Source organism: Malurus melanocephalus, unplaced genomic scaffold (assembly GCF_030028575.1).
Source record: "Malurus melanocephalus ecotype Western Australia unplaced genomic scaffold, MMel_1.1 scaffold_97, whole genome shotgun sequence".
In the NCBI taxonomy this organism is placed as follows: domain Eukaryota; kingdom Metazoa; phylum Chordata; class Aves; order Passeriformes; family Maluridae; genus Malurus; species Malurus melanocephalus.
Genome location: NW_026623329.1, coordinates 1,404,098 through 1,420,009, shown reverse-complemented (window position 1 = coordinate 1,420,009; position 15,912 = coordinate 1,404,098). Strand labels below are relative to the sequence as shown.

The 15,912-nt window shown below is 41.8% G+C and overlaps 1 protein-coding gene across 5 annotated transcripts in view; it reads right to left on the bottom strand.

Moving 5' to 3' along the window:
• TSNARE1 (t-SNARE domain containing 1) overlaps positions 1–15,912 on the bottom strand; it is a 391,207-nt gene that overhangs the window by 109,584 nt on the left and 265,711 nt on the right. For all 5 annotated transcript variants that reach the window (XM_057368790.1, XM_057368789.1, XM_057368787.1 and 2 more), the window contains one exon: positions 11,986–12,058. In XM_057368790.1, coding sequence (XP_057224773.1) covers positions 11,986–12,058 — 73 coding nt within the window. The remainder of the gene's footprint in view (positions 1–11,985; positions 12,059–15,912) is intronic.

The following is a 15,912-nucleotide window of genomic DNA, read 5'->3' as shown; positions in this document are numbered from 1 at the left end:
CCACGTGGGCTTTGACAGGATGGAGGTTACCTCTCATCCCATTCCCACTRAAATCAATGGGAAGAGTGACAGGGAATTCAAAGGAAAGCAGCTCAAGACTGATAAATTTACTGGATTAGGGTTAAATTATAGGAGGAACACGGCGCCTGAAATTATCTCATTATTAGTGCTCAGGGATAAAATTCATCTGGGTCCATGTGGGTTATTGACCATCCCCAGGTGTCTGTTCTTGATCAAACMATCCCAGACAACATCACAGACAGCAAATCCAGGCTGTGCAATTCATCCCACTTGCCAGGAGTTGATCAGATTTAAGAAACCACAACCCAAGCTCCTGGACCACATTTCAGAGCTGCAGTGGAGGTCTGTAAAATGGCTCAGATTGAGACAAATTGCCAGAATCTAAAATGAAGGGTGAAGAATTTCACMCTAGATTGCTATGTCTGGCACTGGGGGAAGCCTGGAGGAACCACAAGGAAGCAAAATGAGACTGGAAAAGAAAATTATCAGCTACACATCACAACTGGCCGGTGCCCACTTCCATCAAAAACAAATATTAACTCTGATCCTAACTGTGCTSAGCAAGCAAGGCATCTCTGGTATGAAATCTGCAAGAAAAGGTTTGAGTTTCCAGCAGAAATCCTGGAACTCTTGACCATCTTGTCCCCCAAGAGATGTGCAGCCCATAACTTCTGGCCACAGTGGAAGAGGATGTGCTCTTAGCCTGTTTTTGGGTGGTTTTGAGCACAAAATACACCACAGAGTGCATGAACATGATCAGGAGAGCTCAGTCTCAGGTAGGAATTGGAGAATAAGGCTCCAGGGATTTCTCTAATCCTTAATAAAACCAATGGAAATTGTTCAATTAATACTATCAGGAGTTGGATTAAGACATGCCACAAGAGATTCAGTAATTTATTCTTTGGTTCTAAAGGAAAGAACAGGAATTAACCTGGACATCTTTGGGGTGGACAAAGAAATGAGTGTTTGCAGACGATTTGTGGAAACCTAAATTTCATTCAGGTTTTGCCACTTTTAATTGAAACAGTGTCAAAGCCTGTTAAGATAATWATGCACTTATAATAATAATAATAATAACTCTAAATAAATTTTTAAAAGCAAAGAAAAGTACAAAAAAACCCTACAGAAACAAAAACAAAAAAGAGCAAAACCCCAAGTGCCTAATGACGGTAACAGAACTTGCTCATGTATAATGTTTTTTGGGATCTTAGTGCAGACATCCTTCACTGCTCAACATCTCTTAAAGGTTGATTGGCCTCAAAAATGAATCATTTAGGCAGAGAGGAGCTACAGAGGAGAAATTTATTAAATAGATCCTTCTAAAACAAGAGTAATCTGTGTGTGCTTCTCCTGGGGAAGRAGGAAATCATAGAAGCAGCTTAATTTGGTTCCCTTAAAAGGCCCTCCAGAGGAACGCAACGCTTTCCGCTGCCTGCAGGGAAGCCTGAGGAGATTTGCCTTTGTTAGATAAAATTAAACACTGGGCACACCCCCTAAGTGCTTCATGGAATGGGAGAACCATACCTTTGGCACTGTTTTTTTTTTTTTTGCAAACAGCTTCTACATTTTTTCCAAGCACAGGCTTTCTCAAGGAAGGAGGATTTGTGCTCCATGTCCTGTATCACGGATGGGATGTTACAGAGGGATGGTTGAGCCCTATTTCTGCTCCCTTTTTGTCCCAKTGGGGGAACATCAGCCTTGGAATAAGTAAACCTCCCGTTTAAATTCTATTTTTGAAGCCATTTGCAATATTGAGGCGTGGGGGAAAAGCTAAAACAAACAAAAAAACACCAAACCAGCTCTAAAACTCTGTAATAATGAGACATAAATATGTAAAGCAATTTAACCAGACATTTCTGCTGATTAACACAGGGAAGCAAGGAGAGGAAAGAGAATTTGGCTCAAATCACAAAGAAGAATGCAATAAGTCAATGATGTTAATAAGTCAATGATGAATATGTCAATGACAGATGTTTCAGTGAGTCTTTGCTTTGTCTAGAGGTGGTCACAGCTTCATCTCAGCCACTTTCAGGCTCCTGGTCAAGGCAACTCACTTGGGGATGGAGAGACAAGGGTGGCAGGATCCTCAGTGGGATGAAAAACCTGCTGGAAGGATCTGCCTTTTCCTTTCCCTTTGGTTTTGGGATKMAGGGACAGCGACTTTGTTCCCAAAYAGATGAGAGAATCCATCCCTGGGTCTGGAATTTCTCAGAGAAATCCAATCCCATGACAATTGTCTGCCCTCAGACTGTGGCAACACATTTATTGTACAACTAGAAAATAAAAATCCTAAGGGGATTGACATTTTGGTAAACTAAGGGACAGAGCTGCATCAAAGCAGATGGTGGTTGCAACCAAAGACATCAGGAAATTGGGAAAATATTTATAATTTTTCATCTAAAATACATCTTCAGCAGAACTAGTGAAGGTGACAGAGCTAAYGAGGTTTTAGATTCAATTTAATATGATTTTATGACACATTTATCACACAGAGATGGAAATAATGATGGCCCCAAGAGGCCTCTTTCAGCTCCAGCTATTTATCTGTGTCCTGAGGTCAAGCCCTTCCAATGACCAACAGGAATCTTATATGGAAAATTACTGGTGGGGATTTTTGCTCGAATCTTTCAAGGAATCACTCACGTGACCCGAATCTTTACAACAGCAACAATGGATTGGTTTCACAAGGTAGAATTTTAGCTAAACCACTTGAAAGACAGGAAAGTGAGCTYGTGAATGAGAATTTTTAAATGCTCCCCCTTGGCAGTAACCAAAACGAGCCCCTTCAGGTTTTCATTGTATGCTTTTATTTTTAGCACTTTAATAAGCTTAACCCTCTTTTATCGCTACAACTTCTGGCTAAAAATAATCAATATAACGTACTGAGAGGCACAATAAAGAGAAGAAGAGGAAAAAAGGGAGTATTTTGGTAATGCATAAAGGTTTCTTTCCTAATTAAAAGCCAAGTTTGGAGGGAAAATTGCTTTCAGCGTGAAAATGAATTTTGCCCATTCGAATTGCCATGTACTCAGAAAGTTTTAAGTGAGTGTCATTGCACGAACAAAAGACCCTCAGGGTTAGTGCAGACAGAACTGTGGATGTTAAAGGGAAGGAAAGCTATGACAATTCTTCCAGAGCAAAGTTTGAAATGGCTCAGGGTTAGTCATTTGCAAACTTCAATGTAAACATCGAGTTATAAATTCTGCACACGAGAGGATTTATAAAATAATCGTGCTCATATGTTAAACTCAGGCTAAATGGGTCACACTGGCTTAGATTGGTGCAAGAAAATACAATTTTCAGCTCTGTGAGTCATCAGGAGCTGTGGTTATTGCTTCCAAAAAAAGGCAGATAGAACTCACCTTCCTATCTGATTTTAGCAGGGCTCTAATTCTTCCACACAACAACACATAAGAGCCCTCAGAGGGAAGGACTGAGGCTGACTGAACAACCAGGCTTCACCATTTCCCAGGCAGGCCTGGAAAGAGCATTTAAAATACCCTAAAATGTCATAACCAGCTCTTCCTGTTGGTTTCCTTCAGCCAATAGCCCAAACCCCTTGGTCTGAATAAATAAAAGTGGCTACGGGGCAGCGGCCGAACACCAGCATAAATTTCCTGCGCTTTTTCTCCTGAATGATTTATGCTGTCCTTGAAAAGCATCTGGGAAATGTCAAGTATCTGCTACATATGGATGTGCTGAAAAAGGGTGCTGCCCTGCCCGAGGTTTGCCATGCCTGCCAGGGTATTCTCCCAAGGATTTAAAATTCAAACATTGTCCTGGGTGTATCTGTCGGAAAACGACGCGTCCTGTCAGAGAATAAGGCTCCTCCTATCATCTGCTCCATGCTAAATGGCAGAGTGCAGAAATCTTACAACTTTAGCATTTGCAAAGCAATTTACTGCTCTTTCTTACAGAGACAAGTGGCCCCAGGTTCCTGATATTTGCCCCMGGAGAGGAGTCAGCATGGGAAGAGTGTCCTGAAGGCACATGTTCTGGACTTAGTGACTATTGTCACTTATTGTATGATCTCAGTTACCCATCCAGGGTGTCTGTTATTCCCATATGATGCTCTCAGCTGGCCTGGGATAATCAATCCAATTCTCTGCTTTTAAACTCCCAAAATTTGCACATGTGAAGATATTATATTATGGCAACAGAACCCTTTTTTTTTTTTTTTTTTTTTTTTTTTTTTTTTTTTTTTTTTTTTTAAAAAAAAAAGGTATTTCAACAAGCGTCTTTCTTCTGAAGAAATTTATGGGTGTGTCAGATTTTTTTACTCCCCAAATAATCTTTGAAAGAAATTTACAGAGCAAAACAGCTCTGTTCAAATAGCTTTGAACGAGAAAATCCACATAGATGTCTGTAGCAGACCCTTTCTTTTCATAGAATCAGAGAATCATGGGATGGTTTGGGTTGGAACGGGTCTTAAAGATCATCCAGTTCCAACCCCCTACCATGAACAGGGACACCTTCCACTAGATCAGGTTGCTCTAAGCCCTGTCCAACCTGGTCTTGAACTCTTCCAGGAATGGAGAGTCCATAACTTCACTGGGTAACCTTTTCCTTGTGATTTTAAACTCAACAAAATTGTGTTGAGTCACAAATTGTGTCTTACAGACGCAAATGTCTGTAAGACATTCAAGTTAATTAAAAAAAAAAAAAAGTTTCTTTAAATTTACAAATAAAAAAAAAAGTAAAGATCAGAATCACACTTTTCCCCCAAATCCAGCTTAAGAATTKAAAGAGTTTGATAAAACCCTTAATGTCATTTGCATGCAGAATTTTTCAGAAGTCYACTTCTGTCTATAATTAACACAAAACCCACTTTCCATCACACACTGAGTTATCAAGCCCTACAGCTGATGAAAGTAGTTTCAATCTGAGTTTGTCACAGGAATAAATAAGKTAGGTAGGGGTGTGGATTCATAGAAATAAATATGTTTTATTTCTGCTGGCTGTCTTGGGAAGATCATATATTTTCCCTACCAAGTAAGGTCACTGATATTTACAACTTGCTTGACCTCTTTTGCTTTACATGGCTYTTTTGATTTACTTAAACTGCTCCAGCCATGTTTCCCAAACAGTCTGGCAGAGAATTGCACCTCCCAGCAGAAATAAACCACCCACCTGGGCAGCTTCTGCCTTTCTGACATTTACTGCTCAATYGCAGCATTATTAGCAACTACAGCCATGGCAGTTCTAACTTCCCAAAAAATGCTTTGGATAAATCGATGTGAGAAGAATCCTACGGGTGGCAATAAACCTCGTAGAAGGCAGAGCCTTGCTTCTTGTACAAAATTAGCTGGCTCATTAACTGTAATTATRCCAGCCCAATCACATTATGAGGGTCAAACACAGAAACAAACACAGCAGACAAATCTTTAGGCGTTAGTAAATTCGCAAGTGTGGAGTCACCCATTATTCTTCTCCTTGTAAACCAGCATGTGCTGTCTCACCAGCACTAAATGTAAAACTCCTCCTGCAAGGGATGACACGAAAAATCACACAGAGAGCAGAAGGAGGAGAAAAAAAAAGCTCAGGCAATTTTTGTGTTGCTTGTTATCTCAAGTAAAATAAACTGATCACAGATCACAGCAGCTCACACCTGGCTCCAGCAATTCTGTCACAGCAAAGGTCCCCAGGCTGTGCCTCAGATCACCCTGAGCACCTTCCAGGCTGTCCAGCCCTGTCCAGGGAGCTGCCCACTGGGGGCCACCACTGCTGCAGTCCAGGTAAACTGGGAAAGGAGAGTGGTGTAAAACACACCMCAGAATCACAGGATGGCTTGGCTTAGCAGGGAGATTAAGGATCATCTCATTCCAACCCCCTGCTAGGGGCAGGGACACCTTCCACCATCCCAGGATGATCAGAGACCCATCCAAGCTGGCCTGGAGCACTTCCAGAGATGGGGCAGCCACAGCTTCTCTGCAAAATCTGTGCCAGTGACTCAGTGACCACCACCTTCAGTTTGTTGCCTACAAGGCAATTGAGGATAATAATACTAAAAATTTCAGCAGTTGTGGTGGTTTTCAATAAAGATTGTTAGAACTTAGCAGAAACACAACTGATGACAGGATATATACTGAAGGTGAACAAAGAAAAGGGAAGTTTCATGGAAGTGGAATAGATCAAGCCTGATCCAGAAATACCTGAGTGCACCCTCCCTGCATGGGCTGTGTGGGGTGCAGGCCTTGAACAGCAGAGATCTGTTTGCCTCCGTGAACAAAAAAATTCTGGGTAATAGTTTCAATTAGATACAAGAAAGCCAATTCACAGAAAACTAAAGCCATGAGGAAAAGACAGAAAAAATGAAGAAAACAAAACCAAACCCTAGCTATACCCATTACTCTACATTATATACAAATAAAAATTAATTCCAATTATTTAAATTCTTATAAAATACAAAAATTCTTTACAATAAAAAACTGTGTGTGCAAAAAAAAAAAACCCTAAACAAAATCTGTATCTCAATCACTAACAGGACTGTGCTCTGTGCTGACACACAGCTCTGGGTCTTACAGAGCGGATGAAAGGAACACAGCCAAGAAAAGATCTCCCAATCCATCAAGAACCAATAAGAACACAAATGCACACATTCCCATAACARCCTCCTCTGAAATCACTCAGGAATTTTTACCAAATGAGAGACTTTGCAGGCCACACTCAGCTGATTGGAGATATAAAAGCTGTTACATTCAGGTGTTTGGGGACTGTTCCTAAGATGTGTTTATTTCCTGCAGATGTCCCATCCGAGACACGTAACTCAGGAGGGTTTAGTTAAGGATCCTGTTGAATGATTTCCCAGCTCGGTTTGCAGTCTGACAGCAGAGTCCTGGCTGTGCCACCCAGGYAGTCAGACTGGAGGAGGACGTGCTGATGGGTCCTCCTGACAGTGTTTACATGTCAAACCAGCCTTTGGGTCAGAAAGGCGACAAAGTGGACCTGATTTCACATGAAACAAACAAAAAACAATTCCTAAAAAACCATCCCCAAAAGTGAAAAACACCCCTCGTGTTTCAAAGCTTCCAAAATAAGCAACCCATTTGCATTCATGAAAATATCTTTTCCTTTGAAGGAAGTTTGCTGCCATTGTTCCTGTCACCAGTAAGTGACAATGTGGCACATCACTGAATGTCAGCATCGCTCAAGGATGAATAYATTGGCCCATCAAGAAGGAAAGCAGCAGCTGCCATATTTTTACTGCTTTTTCCAGGTCTCTGGGCTCCAGCCTGACAGATACCAGGCAGAGATGTTTGTTACGTGAAGGAGCATCGACTTTAGATCACATTAAGGATTTTTCTCACCCAGTTATTTGCAGATATAAAAAGTCCAGACTTCAAGAGTGAAGTGAAGTGAAAGCTTAGTGGCACCAAGATCTAAGTCTGGAGGCATATTGGTCGAAAAAGAAAGTCTGAGGAATTCTCAAGCTTGTCATAGGAGGACATTGATCTGTTCTGAGGAAGCCACCAAGTTAATTAGAGGGATGGAGCACCTCTCCTAAGAGGAAAGGCTGAGGCAATTGGGATTGCTCAGACTGGAAAAGAGAAGGGTTTATGGTCACCTGATTGTGGCTTTCAAGTACCTGAAAGGAGCCTGCAAGAAAGATGGAGAGAGACAATTTACAAGAGCCTGGAGTGACAGGACAATGGGGAATGGCTTCAAACCAAAACAGAGGAGGTTYAGTAGGAAGAAATTCCTTATTGTGAGGGTGGTGAGGCCCTGGCACAGGTTTCCCRGGGAAGCTGTGGCTGCCCCATCCCTGGAAGTRTCCAAGGCCAGGTTGGATGGGGCTTGGARMAACCTGGGATAGTGGAAGGTGTCCCTTTGCATGGCAGAGGGGGTGGGAACTGGATGATCTTGAAGGTCCCTTCCAACCCAAACTTTCCTGTGATTCTATGGCTCTTTCAGCCAGTGAGTTTTGCTGTGTGAAGATAGATTTGMGTACATTTGGTCTGCACAAAGAGGTAGAGAACTGGTAAATTACTTCTGTGTGTTTCTGCTCTTGCAATGTTAAAATAGGGGGCCACTATGTGAACTTGGAATCTTTTCCCATTTTAGGGAGTTGGGAAGGYTACAGACACCCAAAGCTTGGTTCAAAAACTGCTCAAAAGAGTCAGAAATGTGACACTTTAAAAAGTGTAAAGTGTTTTCAGGACAATCTTGGTCTTTCCTTGTGGCTTTGAGAAAGGAGATGGAGCTGCAAACAGCAATGGAAGTGGTGAAAGTTGAATTAGAGTAGTTGAGATAAAGCGTGTAGTTTTTGAGTGTTATTCTGAAATACATACACAGGTGGGATGTTAAAACAACTCTTCTAAAACACAGAACAGTGTTTCCTTTCCCCATGGGCAAAAAAAAAAAAAAAAAAAAAAAAAAAAAAAAAAAGAAAAAAAGCACTGACTCCTATTCAGGTCAACTTTATTCTTGGTTACAAGACAAGCAAAAGCCCACAAAAGTGGACAAATATGCACTTGCTTTCATTAGATTCCAATAAAAATATTGGCAGCTGTGTTGTTGATACTTTTTCAGAGGAACTGAGGATTTGAAGATTCTCTTCTCCCTAACACCAGTGACAAAGCTATTTTCATGGAAGTTTGCCTACACATCACAGTATGACCAATCAAAGTACAGGTTTGCAAAAGTAAAATAGAGATGCTCAGTATGGAATACTAGGAAAGTTTCAGACTGTCAGAGAACTTATGGTTCAGTTGGGTGGTCATCTATGAGTATGGAAAGGAGTTACAATCACCTCAAACRTAATTTATTTCTCACAGTGCCAAGACTTTAATCCTTGGATGCTTTGGCTGCAGAATTCTTCTGCTCCCATGACAGTGAAGTTTAGTGCAGATGAACCTCTTCTGGCCATCTGGAGATCTTGTCATTTGTACATCAGCTCCCCAAAGTTGTCCTCAATCCATGCCAGAACCTCCTGGAATATTCATGCCCTGCTGTGTTGCCTTTCCAACAGATATTGGAGTGGTTGAAATCCCCTGTGAGGACCAGAGCCTGCAAAGATGAGGCTGTTCCTCTCTGTACAGGGTCTCACCCACTTTGTCTATCCTGTCTTTAATCCTGACCCATAACCTTTCCATCAGATTCTCATCCATCCCCAGGATCCCATGAACCCCAGCTGCTCCCTCACATAAAAGGCAACTCTTCCTCCTTGTTTTTCCTGCCCAGCCCTTCCTAAAAGAGCCTMGCTTCCTACAAGGCAACACTTCATCAAGTCATGATCCCAACAAAACTGAAGCTCTCCAACTTCACATAGATCTCCAATTCCTCAGGTTTATCCCCTATACTTTGTGCATTTAGCACCTCAGAATGTTCAGCTCCTGCAGAGGATTTCGGATATTTGTCCATGATGATGATGCCTGATAGGCACTTCCCTGCTCACTTCCAGGTCTGAAGGTGACCCTGCCTACACCCCATTTTTTTGATGACTTTGGGAACCCTTCCTGTCACATAACCCTCTGTCTTTTTCTCAGCAATCCTGTCCTCTGCTCCCATGGGATTGCTGGTCACWCTCTCCCTCCCCCATCATTAAGATCTTCCTTATGTGGTAGATTCCATTTCTCCCAAGCACCTGCAAATCCACAATCAGGGTCCCACAGAACCCAAAACCACGTCACCAACACCAATTCTACAGCCAGCTATCAATTTCTCCTTTTAATGTCCTTCTCCTTGCACTCCTTCCCCTCACCAGCAGCCTCTGTGATGAACTGGGATGCTTTTGCCAAGAGCTCCTGCAGGATTGTGTTGGAAAGGCTCTGCAGATCCCCAGCTAACCCAGGCCATTGGCTTGTTTTGGCTTCAAAGGCTTGGGCTCACTGATATGGCAATGCATAATTAAATATTTGTATCAAAGAGATGTCATGACCAGGAGCTTGAGCACAGAGTTTGTTTGCAGAAGACATAAAATAACAGAGATATCCTCTCCCAAGTCTGCATTCTATTTCATCCCTGAATGACAGAAATTGCTCTCTCCCCTAGAGAGTGTCACCAAGGTCTTCATTAAGGAGCTAGCCCACATACCAGAAAAACTCCTTTTAGGTTTTTTTTAAGAAGCACAGGTGACTCTGCCTGTGCCATGCACAGACCAGACAAACTCTCCCCACAGTTCTCTTCAGCTCAGGTGAACCAGAGAGGGGTTTTTCCTGGTTTAATTTTGCTGAGGGGCTCATCCCATATTCCCTGGTGTTTTTCCCGTGTTTCCTAAACAAGCACACACAGAGCTTTCATCCCTTGCGTGTAAGAAGAATGGGCTAAAAAAAAAAAATAAAACAAGCGCCAAGAGAGCTGTCTCTTGTCATCATGGGATTTTCACTGTGGGAGTTTCAACATCCTTTTTCTCCTGATTCTTTATCTCACTTACTTTTGTGTGATATGAATGTCAGAAGATAAACAGGGGCCTTTCAGCAATTGGTTGGAAAGACACTTCGATTGCCTGTCAGGATTAAAAGACAGTCCTAAAAATCTGTAAAAAAAATCTGCTGCAGTGAAAGTGGAAGAACAACAACAAAAAAAACCCACAAAAACCTTATGCTGGCTCAAAGACAAAATGTCCTACTTAGTCTAACAGATTCTCACAGGGAAGTTAATACTGGGATGGCTTCTATGCATGGGTAAYATCTTAAAATAATAAATATTGCCTTAAGAAAAAGAGTTGTGAGGATCTTGAAGCTAGCTGATGTATGTTGTCATGTCCCTCAAGGCATTAGCATCTGATGTGCTTTTAGAGATGAATCAGGCTCCAAAGTTATCCATGTACAAAAATAAGCTTTCAAACCAGCATTAAGAGAAAAGAAAAAAAAAAAAAAGAAAAAGTACTAAAAATCTGATTTTAAATATGGTCTTGATTTTTTTCCTGTTCTTGTGAACCTCTGAACCTTGTGCTCTTCAGAGGGGTGCAACTCATTCATTTCAGTGTGCAAGGAAGTATCTCATGTGAATGGAAATTTGTAAAGGTGTGAACTTGGCAAAGGAATCCAGAGTGATTAATAAACAGCAGAGAAGAGTTTCCTCTTTTATGATCTACATATGGTTGTCTCAGAACTTGATCCTGCTCCCAGGAGCACCAGTGAGAACTCCAGCTGAGCAYTGAGGTGAGAAATATCCCCACAAATCTTGCTGCTCTGGAGTTTAGGTCTCTCAAACAGCCTTTAGGACTATTAGCTTTCAAATTTGGAATTGGGAAGTTGTCGCGGAAGCAAGCACAGTGTCATTGTACATACACAAAATAAGAGAGAGAAAAAAAGTCTAATTTTTCTTAATTTCATCAGGAGAGAGCAGTGACAAAGACAAAAGTCAGAGGGAGCTGATCTGATGTGTCTTATCTCTCTGKTCACAAAAAGTGGTGGCTCTCAGKGATGGGCTGCTCCTAAAGACAGGACTAGGAGTTATCTCTATTCCCAATTTTCTCTACCACTTTCCCGGTCATTGGTAGCTGGAGAACAAGAGGAGGTCAGACAGAAACTTCAGACTGTGGTTTACGAGCACATCATGATGTCAGGCTTCTGGAAATTTAATTAGACACACCTTGCAATGTGGAATGAAAATTCTATTGGAAAAAGCAAACTGCTTGATTTTCTCTAATTTCATCAATAATCATAATAATAATTGCCATTACTATTATCTTTAAATTACAGTTCCAGGTAGAAAGGAAGAATYGGATCCTTTTCCAGTTAATGCTATATGTTCTTCATCTTCCTTTTTGYAGTCAAAAAGGAATGGATTCATCTCCCTGTAAATTCCATTTTATGCTAAATATACCAGCAAACTATCCTTCACATGAGACCTTTACTGCACAGGGCAACTTGTCAGATCAAAACATCTCTGGATGGAGAAAATGCTCAAAACACGGGGGAAATAATCACAGCATTGACAAAGAGCTGCTCACGAGGGACAAGATCCCACTGGAATGGTGGAAGAGGGTAATAAAACCCAAAATTTCGGTGTGACACCTACCTATTGCATCTCCTTGCTCGTGCACCATGGAGGCCAGGTCCTTGATGATCTGGTTCACATCCAACATGTCACTCTGAAAAAACAGAAAATATAACATTAACGAGGAATTGAAAATATCAAATCATAAGAGGCACGTTCCACAGCCCAGCTTGGCAAAGAAAAACCCAAACCCAGAAATCTTCATCTGTGCAGAAGCAGAAGGGAAAGTTGTAATGCTTCTATAGTAAATAAAAAATTCCCTYGGTGCTGTGGTTTGCTGGATCTAAGTCAGCCAGCTGACTCAAGCTTTGTGAGAGGAACAAGTGGAATGATCAGATTTTATGGTTGCTTTTCAGAATTGTGGGGGGCTGAGGAAAAACAACAATAAAAACAACAGTGGCAAACCCTTCTCGTTCTAAAAAAGTTATTGTTGGTGCAGGCCATTCATCCCAGACTGTTTTCTCCCACACAGAAAAAAAAGGCCATCTCTCAGCACAGCATCCATCTGATGCTATTCATAAACCGATGGAGATATAATCAAAAACTCCCTGAATTTGAAATTGTAGGGCAATAAGGAAAGAACTGTTTGATGAACAGATTCATTTCTATGTTTTCAAGTAGGAAAAAAAAAAAGTAACTGCATTCAGCTCTGAAATTTTCTCTGTGAAAACACAGCAAATTACCCATGAGTTTGTTTCCTTCATTTCTRAACACTTACCACATAAAAGAGCAAATGTGAGCATATGTTGACTTCACATGACACTGTGTCTTGTAAAAAGAATTAATTTAGCAATAATAGACATAACAATATAGAAACTGCTAAATGCACTACCAGTAAGGCAACATTACCAGAGCAGAAAAAATAAAAGACACTCAAACAGGATGGTTTTGTTTTTTTTTTTTTCCAACTGTGCAAACCAGAGAATCACAGAAACATTGAAATGGGCAGGAACCTCTGGAGATTATTTAAGGCAACAGTCCTTCTCAGAGCAGAGAGTTACAGTGGGGTACTAAGGGCCAGGTCCACTTGGTTTTGTCTGAATCCAAGGATGGAGGTTCCACAGAGTGGCAAACTAATCCATGCAACCCTGAGTGTTGGATCTTGTCTGGATTTCAGGCACCCACCAAATCATCCACTTACCAATTTTTTTCTTTTCAAGTGCTTTCACAGAGGCATTACAACCATTTCTGACTGGCCCAGGCTTGGCCAGAGGCACATCCCTCTTGGAGCCACCTGGAATTGGCTTTGCTGGACATGGGGAAGATCCCAGCAATTCTCACAGAACCTGGCCACACAAACCCAGCACATCTCTGTAGTGGGGAGCCCAGCACTGGGTGCTTTTTAAAGCATTGAGAATATTTCCTAAGAATCTGCTTCTCCTGATGTTAGTGGCACAGTAATTAATTTATCTGCTTGGCTCCTGTTGCTAATCCAGTCCCTCTGGCTGGAGATGGTGAAAGCAGCTCCATGGGAAGGATCTGAAGGTCCTGGTGGACAATGAGCTGTCTATGACCAGAAATTTGTCCTTGTGGCCAAGAATGCCAATGGGCTGCTGGGCTGCATTGGGAAGAGCATGGCCAGCAGGTCAAGGGAGGTGATCCTGCCCCTCTGCTCAGCCCTGGTGAGGCACATCTGGAGTGCTGTGTCCATTCTGGGCTCCTCAGGACAGGAGGGACATGGGGCTCCTGGAGCTGGGCCAGTGGAGGGTTTTGAGGATGATTTGGGACTGGAACATCTCCTGTACAAGGAAAGGTTGAGGGAGCTGGGGCTGTCCAGCCTCGAGAAGAGAAAACTGAGAGGGGACCTCACCCTGTGTGTCCCTGTGTGCAGGGAGAGCTCAGAGCAGGGTCCAGGCTCTGCTCCTGTTGCCCAGGCAATGGGACAAGAGGAACAGGCAGGAATTGATGCCCAGGAAGCTCCATCTGAACATGAGAAAGAACTTCTTCCCTGTGCAGTGATCGAGCACTGAACAGATTGTCCAGAGAGGGTGTGGAGTCTCCCTCACTGGAGATATTCCAGAACCATCTGGACACAATCCTGTGCCCTGTGCTCTRGGATGGCCCTGCTGGAGCAGGGAGGTTGGACAAGATGACCCCACTGTGGTCCCTTCTACCCTGACCCACTCTGTGATTCTGYRTTCATYCCAAAAGATCCAATTTCTTCCACCTCACTTTTTAAAGAACTCAGTTTCCCTACTGGCAAAATCAGAAAATGGTGCAAAATGAATCCATGTCTTCCTACCGAGGTTTGCTATGAGAATATAACTGGCATAACACTTAAACAAGTAATGCAATAGAATTTCATCAATTTAAAATGAGGTCTGGGAGTCCCGCTGTGAGTGCTAGAATACACCAAATTGTTGAATAACTGAAAATGTAGGAACAGTGAAAGAYTGAAAAAGCTGTGAGAAATCATAATAAAGCAAAAAACGCTCCCCCAACCAAAGACTGAGTAAGGCACCACAAAATGCACTTCATTCCTTCACTTGTCAAGCATAATGAAGCTTTAATTACGGATGGTATTATCCCTAACTTGTAAATACTGCAGCATATTTTGCAAAACAATGAAGTTGAAGTAACTTGAGATTGCACTTGAGCACTGTGGTAGTAAATCATTGCTGGTAAATGAGGAGGAATTAGCAATGATTTTTTGGGGTGGGGAAGTTTTCTGAGCTTTTTGGTAAAAATACTTCAAAGGAAAAAGCTAAAGTTAAGCAAAATGYGAAGAATTGAGAATTAACTTTAATGTGTTGTTCTGCTCTCATTTAACTGCTTTGCAAAAGATGATTAAGGAAAATAGAAACAAAACAACAAAAAATACTAAAAAAGCCCAGAATGCTGATTTGTCTCTCTTAACTAAATTGTCACTGACATAATTTTTGTCTTCTGTTCCTTGCAACATAAACACAACCCTTTCTGCACTTCAGTCTGCTTTATTTTGCTATGCTTCCTTTCCAGCACTTTAAGTGAAGGTGGCTTAAAACTCACAAATACATTTTTGCACATACATTTGGTTAGAGAGGGTTTATTGCAATATATRGAATTATATACATTCCCCACCCTCCCCAACTATTTCCATTGGAATAAAAAAGGTGATGCATTGACTTCTTTTAGGGTCCTTCTCAGATAATTAAGCCGTGAGGAGTTTGGCTGTGGTGATCCCCAGATATCCTGTGAGGCAGGGAAGAATGAAAAAGGAAATTCAGGGAAGAATGAGGAAGGAAATTCGGTGCTGGTTCAGCTTTGCCATTTGTATTCAGGTACTTGGGAAAAACCATCTGCAGCTGCAGAGTATAGATCCTCTCCATAATGTTGCAATAACACTTAAAATTACTGTTTAGCAAATACGCATCGGTGAGAGCCAGCGCTGAGTTGTGAGGAAAGAAACACTGCAACTCCTGCACTTCAGGAAAAACAAACAGGGTGAGTTATAAAGCACAGAGTKCTAAAACAATCTGACCTGAAGCAAGAAATCTGTTGAATAATTTAACCTGGCAATGTGAAGTTTCAAAGTCCTTGATATATGTAAGCAAAACAAAGAAATAGAAGAAAGAAAAATACTCAGAAATAAAGACCTTCCATAATGGAATTTACCTTGGAGCTACTCTCCTGCTCCTCCTTGCCAGGTTTGCTCYATCCCCAAATATCTTTGATCTTGCCAGGAATCAGAGCTTGTTAGGAAAATCAGATTGCCTTCGGTTTCCCACGTTTGCAGGCACTTTTCAGAATTCACAGTGAAACCCAGCTCCTCATAAATCTCTGACTCCACAGAACCCAGGAGTGCAGCAGCCACCACCATTCCCAAAATTCTGTCACCCTGCCAGCTAACGAGGCTGAGGGTCCCTGGGTTTTAATTAACACCTTTGCTGTCTAGCAATAATTCATTCACTGTATTCTGCAGCAAGAGGGAGACAGGTTTAAACTATCCCATGTAATTCCTCTTTTTTT